This window comes from Bombus pascuorum, chromosome 8 (assembly GCF_905332965.1).
Source record: "Bombus pascuorum chromosome 8, iyBomPasc1.1, whole genome shotgun sequence".
NCBI classification, from domain to species: Eukaryota; Metazoa; Arthropoda; class Insecta; order Hymenoptera; family Apidae; genus Bombus; species Bombus pascuorum.
The window spans coordinates 11911244-11921220 of record NC_083495.1 but is presented as its reverse complement, the minus strand read 5'-3'; the positions used below and the strand labels follow the sequence as shown (position 1 = coordinate 11921220).

The window sequence follows — 9977 nt, the reverse complement described above, 5'->3', positions numbered from 1 at the left end:
CCTCAGGATTACACGTTTTATTATTTACATCGATAGCGCCAGCTAAATCATTGCTTGAAGCAAGGCAAATTAAGACGACAACGATGATAGATATCGCAAGAGTGATCTCGCTGTTGAGAATCCATTTGATTTTGTACGTTAATACCTGCAACATGTATTTACGGCTGTGATTCATGCTATGATGCGTTTGTTTTCTTATAATATAGGGGCTTTTTTCTCGTGTGTTGGTGTAAGTCCACTGAAAAATATTTTGGGAATTCGTTTATGTACCTTATGGTATAATATTTATATAAAATTTGAAATTCATTGAAAAGTAATTTTAAAAATTTTCCTATTTATCTTATAGCATAATACGTCAAATTTTTAATTTCGTATTTAAAAATCACTAAGAAATAATTCGTAAGAATTCGTTTATACAGGGTAGCCCACCTACTCTTATCACCTAGAATATCTCCTTTGTTTTTGACAATATTAATTTTTTGAACCATTTTTAAACCTTTAAATCATTCGACTTATACCTCAAACAACTTTTAACATTATTAAGAACAAGCAAGATATTGCAAATAGTAAAGTTAGGTGGACCACCCTGTGAAAATTTGAGACAGAAATTTTAAACTTGAAGCTTGGCACTTGAATTTCAGCAATTGAAAGATTCGCATGTTAATTAATATGAAAACAGTCATTACTTGATAACAGCAAATTTCGTATTTCTACCCTTAATCAGAATCGCGGACAAACCACCCTTCGTCGCTTCCCTCGTAGTGCACTGGTTCTCCGCGTAATTATCAATCATCTGATACATCCCATCCGACACTTTCAAGTCACATTCACATTGAAGCGCCCATTCTTTAAAAAGACAAATCAATAAAATGAAGATTCATACAATATCATTGTCAATATACATACGTATAATAAACGTTACTCATATACCGTACCATTTACGTTACCGTTATCAAACCTCTTGTTGGAGCTACACGTTTTCGACATGTTTAAATGACAGTCGCAGCAGCATTTTGAAGAATCTCCGGTTATCAAGGAATCGAGCTCTTTCACGATTTTTTTATCGTCATAGACAATGTTTTTACCGTCTTCCGATTCGTCCTCGACACCGTTAGGCTGTTCGATCTTACTGTTGACTGTGCATATTTCATCTCCTCGTTGGTTTGTTGTGCCCGTGGCCTCTTTCGTTACGTAAGAATCGCTGGAATTATTAAACAACACGCTGCTGGATTTGCAATCTGCGGTTCAACCCTTTCCTTACCATTGTTCCTCACGATCCTTCTTAATCGATGCCTCCGATATCAAGATTTCCTTATTGAACCGAGACTGTCCCTCTTCTACGGATAAAGTAATTTCAAAATTTTTCTTGTTCTCATTCTGCTCTTTTTTCACAGAGAATCCATCGTCTTTGAAATATTTGAGAGCTACGCGTTCTTCGTTATCCTCTGTTTCGCAGAAATTCTACGAAAATTATTATTTTATATGTATAATTATTTTCTGATTCTATCGTTAAGAATTTTTCATATTAATTTCTCGTAATTTTGTAACAATATTTTGTGTGAAATAAATCTTACCGATACTCGAGGAACTTTCTCCATCTCATTTATATTCGTCGTTGATCCATCGTTGCACTCTTTAAGTTCGGAAGATTGATTCAACATTGAGACTTCCAGAATAGGGACAGGCTTGTCACCTGTCTCGTCACGCATCGGTGGTAAGTTCTTTGGTTTTACTTTTTGTACGATGATCTGAATCGATAATAACCATTATTTGTCCATTTTAATAAGAAGAAGAATGAAAGTTTGCTCGCAAATGATTTAGCTGTATTAACTGCACCAATAGTTTAACATTCTCCACTTGATAGAACCCTACACGGTTTATCATTTAATCTGTTTTACATTCTAATGAAGAAGAAATGAGATTAATGGCGCCAGTCACCGTCGCGTTATTCGATATTAAATTATATTTGCATGTTCAATTGCTTTAACATATCATTTTCGATTAATCGAATCGGAATAGAAGCAATGAAAAAATTAATACAAAATGAAAAAGGATTAAGAATTAGATTAACACCTCTTGCCCCGTTTTATCCAGAATCTTCACGGTTCCTCTTAGATTTAAGCACTTGAACATATCCGCGACGAACGTCTCGTAAGCCTGCAACCTCCTTGTCAACACTGTCTGTGCCATTTTTTCACTTTTTACAGCCGCTTCCGTTAACTCCAAATCGCGTGTCAGACGGCCCATCCTTGCTACTAGCTGCTCATTATGCAACATCAGAAACTGAACCTGGCAATGTCGAAACATTGTTCTGACAATTGCGACTCCATTAACTTAGTTTCGAGAATCGAAACCTTGTCAAAATTTCAATTTCCTATACCGAATTGTTTCGGTATTTCTAGTTGTATAACTCTCGGTGTATATTTGTATAATTCCCAACGAAACTAAACCTCGAGACGCGTTATATTTTGATGAAATTACGTACCAAGTATAGGTAATAAAATAAAATTGCTAAATAGGAGAATTTAAGAAACGAACGTTCAAAATACGATCATTGTTAATGATACGAATTTAACAGAATAAAAATACCAAATAAAAGAATTTGAGAAACGAAGGTTTAATGTGTAATCATTGTCTCGCCCTATTTCTCTTGAATAACGGGAATTTAACGAAATAAAAATACTAAATGAAAATATGTCAGAAATAAAGGTATAAACAATGACCATTGTCTCACCCTATTTGTTGTAAATGACACCGATTTCGAACAGAATCGACACGTTCTCTGGCTGTGTTCGGCAAACGACCGACACGTTCGATGAGATTCGACGAAGTTGTCGATCGATTTGCTAGATCTAAGTATTTTCCCCACGTTGCTTGTTGTCGGTGACACGATCAATGCCGGATGACCATCATGCGCGTCGTGAACGTTGTCGACGCCACGCTGAAAATTCCGTTCGATTCTTAGCAATGGGATACGTCTTCATCAACCGAGCGAATATTACGAATTTGCTATTACAGCGTGCGACTTACATTCGGCGTATTTAAGTTTCGATCGATGGCACGAAGATTCGGGATGACGATGAAACGGAAATATGAGCTGGTACCCAGAATTTCTATTTCTTTGCTCACGTAAACGAACTGGTAATCGACGTTTGGCAATGCCTGCGTAGAATTTTAAATAAAGTCAGCAAAAATGGAGAATTGATAAGAGTATGAATTATTAGGATGGTATTAATAAAATGTAAATTACAAGGATTTAATTAATTTAAAGATTTAGCAAATTAACGATTATTAAGGTAGCAATGTTTATTAAATCAAAAGTAAATAAGGATAAGTCGAAAGTTTATTTGTTACTAAAATTATTTTTATCAAAATATGGATGTTAAGGATAATTTGGAATAATTTCTTAAGATTTCTAGCGAGTTACCATACCTTTGCATTTTCCAATTAGCAGACTATGGATATTTACATATTTATAGGAAATTTAAATGTATAAAAATGTACAGTTGCACACAATGCGCATAAATATACAAGAAAAAGCAATCATTATAAAATTTAGAAGTCGAAACAAAAATTTGAATTTGCATAAATATCCACGTAACCTACTAATTAATATAGATGTAAATATGTCCTTATTTTTCAAATTATGTTAAAATAATGAGAATTATTGAATTTCTACCAGTATTCTTATTTGCAATATTTAATAACCTCTCGATGAAAAGTATGTAAAAACATGACACTGCGGTTGGTCAAGGTCGCCGTCTTAGGTGATAGAATTATGTATTCGAAGGTAAGGTATTGTTGTAGATTGCTCCATCCTCTTGGAAAAATTCCGATCCAATCACGTGTTGAGGTATGAATCTTAAAAATTTGATTACCGTAATAATGCACTATGTAGCGAGAAATTAATTGCCCGTGCAAACGATCGATAAGCCTTCACTCACTCTATCTTGTATCGTGTAATATACGACTATATCCTCGTCAGTTCTATATTTCGTTTTTAATTTATTAAACTGAACTCCATTGATATACTGACAGTGAAACGTGCCACGTACACAGCAATACATTTTCATGAATATTTACGACAGAAAGACAGGTCCAAAGGAGAGATTAACAGATCGCTTTGGAAACAGTTGAATTGAAAATGTACTCATTACTTCGTATGAGATGATCAAACCATCATTGAGGTGGGAAAATAACAAACAAAAGAATTGCGGTCCAGTTAATTGACGTTGTAATTTAAATTAATAATGAATATAAATTCAATTCAGTGAATGGATATTTAGAAATAGATTTTATATTCTATATCTTGTTAAAATAGATACAATGTACAACATTTTTTTATACATATCGTATAATCGTAATTTATATCATGGTCAATTAGAAAGAATAAGACAGACAGCAACTGCCATCTGGCTGCGAAGTACGAGTAGTCGTCAAAATTTACATCATGAACGAAATAGAGCGTATCTGATATACCATTTTTCATTACGCGAAATTTAAAATAAGCGTGAAAAGGTCATCAATTTTGTTATGTTTCCTATAATTTGTAATTATAAATTTACAGATTATATTTAACATAACTGCCAGAAATGATAAATTTAATAAACGTAAAAGAATCTGTTGCTAGATTTATAGAATAAGGGATGTTGTGTTGTGGGTAGTATATTTTGATGCACAAGTAGCTTTTCCATGTTTGATTTCAGTTCTAACCATTGGTAGCGTTGGCATCTCTTTCTATGCTGAATTGATAACGTTGGAAATGATAGAAGAGTGGTAATATGGTTCTCAAGTTCTGAGATCATGCAGCAAAAATACATTGGGTTTTAGATCTATGATATATTTTATCTGTGCTCATGAGGGAGGAATTAATAAACTTATTACATGCAAATTATTCTCTAACTGCAATCTGCTGCGTTATTAATTATAAATAAATATCATAAATATACAATATATATATTGGTATTAAAACACATTTATTCTTGAAATTCATTCCTTTATTCAAATAATTTGCATTGCTATGCAATATAACAATTAAACATATATACAGAATATGTCATTAAAAACAAATGTTACAAATTTAAATACGTACATTTATAATAACCTATACTTTATACCAAGGGAGATTATTTATAGAGATACGTACATATTGTAATTAAATTAAACGCAAAAAACGAGGATTATCGATAAACTGTCGAAAATTGTTATTGCACAAATTAATGCTTGAAGGCTATCATAGATGAAATTTCATCTCAAGCGAATTTTTTAATAATGATTGAATATTAATAAAATGCATAATTTCATTTGTTTAATTTTATCAATATTTCAATTTAAAAAAGGTATATTGCAGTAAATTTCCACCCATGACTTCCTCTAAATATTAAATAATCAATTTCCATGAAAGAGAAACACGAAAACCTACTAACTAATTTACTAGAACTATATCTCATTATCCTTATCAATGATTATCAACATCTTCCAAATTAGCACTACATACCATCCTATTATTTAACTAAACAATTTTCATCTAACAATAAAAATAATAATACAAAATTTAAATAACAAGCATTTATGAACTTCCACCCATGATAATATTGATATAATTTCTTTTTGCAATAAGTTCGAATGGTTAAACATGAACATTCAATAAACCACAAGTTCGAAAGCTGCCGCCATTCTGTGAGTATCGCGCGCATGCGCGATATTCTTCACATCGCGCTCTCATTGGTCAACGCACGAGTCGGCTTGCTGGAGCGTACGCGCGCTCAGGTGCCGTACTGATCGCTTCGATGACAAGGCCGTCAGTTACTGTTCGTGCACGAATGCGACGAAATACCCGAACCTCTTGGCGGGTTTTCGCTCGGAGCTGCGCTCACGAGACCAGCTCGACAAAGAAACGGAGGTGACGTTTCTACGAAGAGGAGACAGTGAACGTTAACTCGAGACGATCGGCAGGCATCGACGGACTTAAGTACGAGAGACACCAACCAAGTGGCACGGAGAACCTGTCGAGCACCTGAGACAGCATTTTAGTCCAACTTTGGCCGCACTGATAGGCGGACGATTCGTAGGTGAGTGAGCTGTAAACGATGCGTCGGCGCGACTAAGCACGCGGTTCCTCCATCTCGCTTTCTCTCGTGCCCTCATCACGTTCACAGAATTTCATGAAAAATTCCCCGTCACACATTCACAAATCTTACGTTCTACGTGTCGATTGAGCATGAACTACTTACTCTTTACAAACAATCCTTGATTCCTTCCTTCCTTATTTTAGGTTAACTAGCACCTTACACTGTATATGTCGTATAAACTTATCCGAAAATTCACGGTTAGGATATTGCGTGATATTTGCTACTCCAACTGACCGACGAATATTTGACAGCAGACTGACAGAAACTCGATTATCAGAGGCGCGCTGCTCGAGACGCGGATCGTTATCGATGCTGCCCTTTCCTGACAGACTTTCCAAATACGCGTGTCCCTTCCGTTACTATTCTTTAACACTAGAGTATCAAACCTATCAATGTTACAAGTATCAGATTTCTTTAATGTATATTTAGTAAAAACACATAGATATTTTTAACCAAATTAATTTTGTCTCTTGTTCAAATAACTATCTATTTTCATTGTACCGTTCTAATTACAATTATCTGTATAGAACATGTAAGTATACATAACAAATTCTATAGTTTGAGTGTTAAAAATGATTGTATAAGAGGTGATCGAAATCTAGATAAGAGCAACGTCGATGCTTTCGAGTGTTCAATAAATTTGAGTGTCTCCTCCTCGCTGGAGCCTGTTGTAAGGTATTCTTTTATTGATTAGAATAGAAGAGTGATTTTCGAAATTAGTGCGGAATAACGGTATCTTTAAGCATTTCCATCGACTGCCTAAATGTACACAGCGGAAGACCCTCGCTCGCGACCTTGATCGTACAGTTGGTATAGCGGTATACTCGAGCCGCGCGCGTCGATAATTCCTGTCGTGCATTCTCCGTCTCGTATTCGTCGTCTTCGCGCCAATCCGCTCGTTCCCCTCTCAGCTGTGCACCGATCCCTGTTTACAACGTGCTCCTTCACGATCAACTGTCGAATGTGAAAAGAGTTTTACCGATAGGCGTCAGCTGATTCAGTCAGAAGAAACTAGGTTAAGATAGGTCGAACGAGAGAATTTCGAGAAACATCGTTTGAAAGATCATTCTGAAGAATTCTTCGATTTTTGGCTGTTGGTTATAGGTTATATTTTTACGTTTGTTACGTAATAAATAGAATTGCATTATAAATAGTAGGATTTCGTGCATATTTCGTATAGATTAAATGCTTTTCACTACTTTTATTTTTTAGTTGTTTTATCATAAATCCATTAGTTCACTGGGACCGTATGTGTCTTATAAAATAAAGTTTGTTAGAAAACTTTGTTAGAAAATGTGAAAAGAATGGAGTGATAGATATGTTTTAAATAAATGCTTTTGAAATTAAAGTTTCGAATTATTTAATGTAACTTAAAAGTAAATCTATTTCTAATCGAATAAGAGATCGAAATTTTCACTATTTAATAATTAAGATTTTGATATTATGACCTACAATTAGATTACATTGTATCGGATATATTTTTGATCAGGTTATGTTAAATATGATTATGTAATGAAATGAAAAGCCGTATTTTTCCGTTTAGTAATTAGAGGTTTGTTGTGGCTTAAAAGATTAGATTACATTCAGAATGTATAAGAAAGTTAAAGTCATTTAACTCAAATACATTATTTTAAAAAAGATGGAAAAACGCATGGTTCAAATGGCTGGTTTTACTATTGAAATTATGAATAATTTGATGTAATTCCTTTTGTTAAATAGAAAATATTTACGAATTGTACTATGATTTAGGAGATTAAATCGTACGGAGAATATTTGGTTGGAACATGCGTTTAGTTAAAAACACGTCGAAATACTTTCAAGTTTAAGTTTTTTGTTATAACTAATCAGCTTTAAAGTTACATGAATATTTCATGTGAAAGACAAAATTCTTTCAACTACTGCACGTGGGACGTGTTATTTTCAGAATTAAGACGTGGTATTTCCATTAGCGGTTTTTAAAACTCGCTTTAATTAACGGCGAAGAAATTATATTACCTTCTGATGATAGCAATCAGATACCTGATCGAATACTTTGAATATTTCATAAATTTTCAAGTCTTATATTTCGATATATCGTAACCTGGAAGTAATTTTAAAAGAATCAGATACCAGATCATCCCACGATATACCAATGAAAGAATAGAACGTAGGAATAACGGTAATCGGGTCAATTAGTTGCACATTTACCTAGGTAAACTTCGAGGTCTCCCTCTTGTTCCATTTCAAAAGTTCGATGGACTACATTCATGTATTAAGGTTTTCAGAAAGTCTTACAATGGAGCCTGGCAAAGAGTATTCACCATTGTACGCTGCATGAATCGAACAAAAGCGACGTTGCTGTTGTAATAGCCTGTAATACACCTAAAGCTTGTGGAAACACTATGATTAATACAAACTATTAATTCGAAAAAATGATATTCTATCGATAATTAGCTTTGATCGTGAAATTTTTAGAATCACAATCAACAGAATCGAAAATGTAGACTATATCGTTGCACTCAGCGAAGAAAAGCTTTTGTAACATTTATTTTCTTCTTTAAGAAGAATTAAATACATATAAGAAATATTCCTAGAAAGTCTTTTAGAAATTGATATTTTAGAGAGACAACTATTGTACCGTGAAATTTATATTCTATGAAATATTCGGAAGATTCATAATTCTTTTTTCCTTTTTATCAAAGAATTCTATAATAGTGCAATAATATTCTGTGACCTTTTTTTTCGAATCTCGTATAAATCTTTTCCATTCTATCTCTAATCACAGCAGTTATCTAAAAAGACCGTTGCTCCGATAAAACAATAATCTAGCAGCTTTTTCGTTGAACATTTTCACGTCACGCGACTCAAAGACCTTTTACTATCAACTAAATTAAAATCTTTCTTTCGAAAAGTATCTATCAAACGACGTTACGAGCTCCATTTTTCTTTCCCATTTTTTTTTCTTCTTTCTTTTTATAGCCTTTTCACGTTTCAAAGTGATAACCGACGTCATGTCGCCTGTTTGATAATCCGATCGCTAAAACACCTCTGTCACATATCGGCTGATAATGGAATCGAGCGCGAAGGAGTTAAAAAGCGTGGACGTGTATCGCGAAGCTCGATATCCCAGAGTCAATCGGGACACAATGAACGATAATCGGAGCATGACAGGGTGCAGATCGAACCATTCAATTACACGGTTCCATGAGGCCGGTTCCAGATTTAGGAAGTTAACGTAAATTATTCCGACGTCGTTTCAGACCTTGGGCTTTTAGCCGCGAAACCAAGATAAAAAGTCGTAAAACCGGATCCTGACGAGCTATTTCCAGCTATTTCTGTCGTTGAAGCCATTCAATACTGAAGCGTTACGTTTTGTAAGTCACATGAAAGAACTCGAGTAATCCAATCAATGGAAATTCATTTTTTCTTTCCTTTTTTGTCGTAAGTCGTTGAAAATTTCATGATTTTCTTCATAATTTAAAACGAAGTGGATATTTCTTGGTATGGTACATGCTGTAATTTTAAAATACTGTATGTAAAAAAGACCGGAGGAAAAATGATTCAAGTAATGAAAACTTTCAGTGAAGAAAATCGTGCATGAAGTTGATCTTTTAACACTTGAATTACGAAAACACAAGAATTTGGCGCGACATTAAGTACACAGAAATAAAGAGAATTTAAGAAAATTCTACGTAATATCATGCAATAGACATTTGCATAATGACTTGAAGATGATATACAGATGGATGTAATATAGTAATCAATGACAAAGCAGAATTACAAATCTCTTTAGCACAAACTAGATGTACGTAACATACAACCGGTTATAAAAGTATCTAGTAATAACAAGCAATTTGTATCCAACTC

At 34.0% G+C, this 9977-nt stretch overlaps 2 protein-coding genes across 2 annotated transcripts in view; one reads left to right on the top strand and one right to left on the bottom strand.

The window, feature by feature from the left end:
• Positions 1-7: 7 nt before the first annotated feature.
• On the bottom strand, positions 8-4067 carry LOC132909488 (uncharacterized). Its single transcript, XM_060964345.1, has 9 exons — positions 3945-4067; positions 3031-3162; positions 2735-2941; positions 2074-2289; positions 1575-1748; positions 1262-1461; positions 936-1201; positions 687-846; positions 8-145 (listed from the first exon to the last, which is right to left on the bottom strand). Exons 1-9 carry the CDS (start codon positions 4065-4067, stop codon positions 139-141), a joined length of 1485 nt encoding a protein of 494 aa, XP_060820328.1. The 3' UTR covers positions 8-138.
• Positions 4068-5763: 1696 nt separating this feature from the next.
• LOC132909683 (protein GDAP2 homolog) overlaps positions 5764-9977 on the top strand; it is a 67881-nt gene continuing 63667 nt past the window's right edge. The window contains exon 1 of the mRNA XM_060964631.1: positions 5764-6071. The gene's annotated coding sequence lies outside the window, so the exon portion shown is untranslated. The remainder of the gene's footprint in view (positions 6072-9977) is intronic.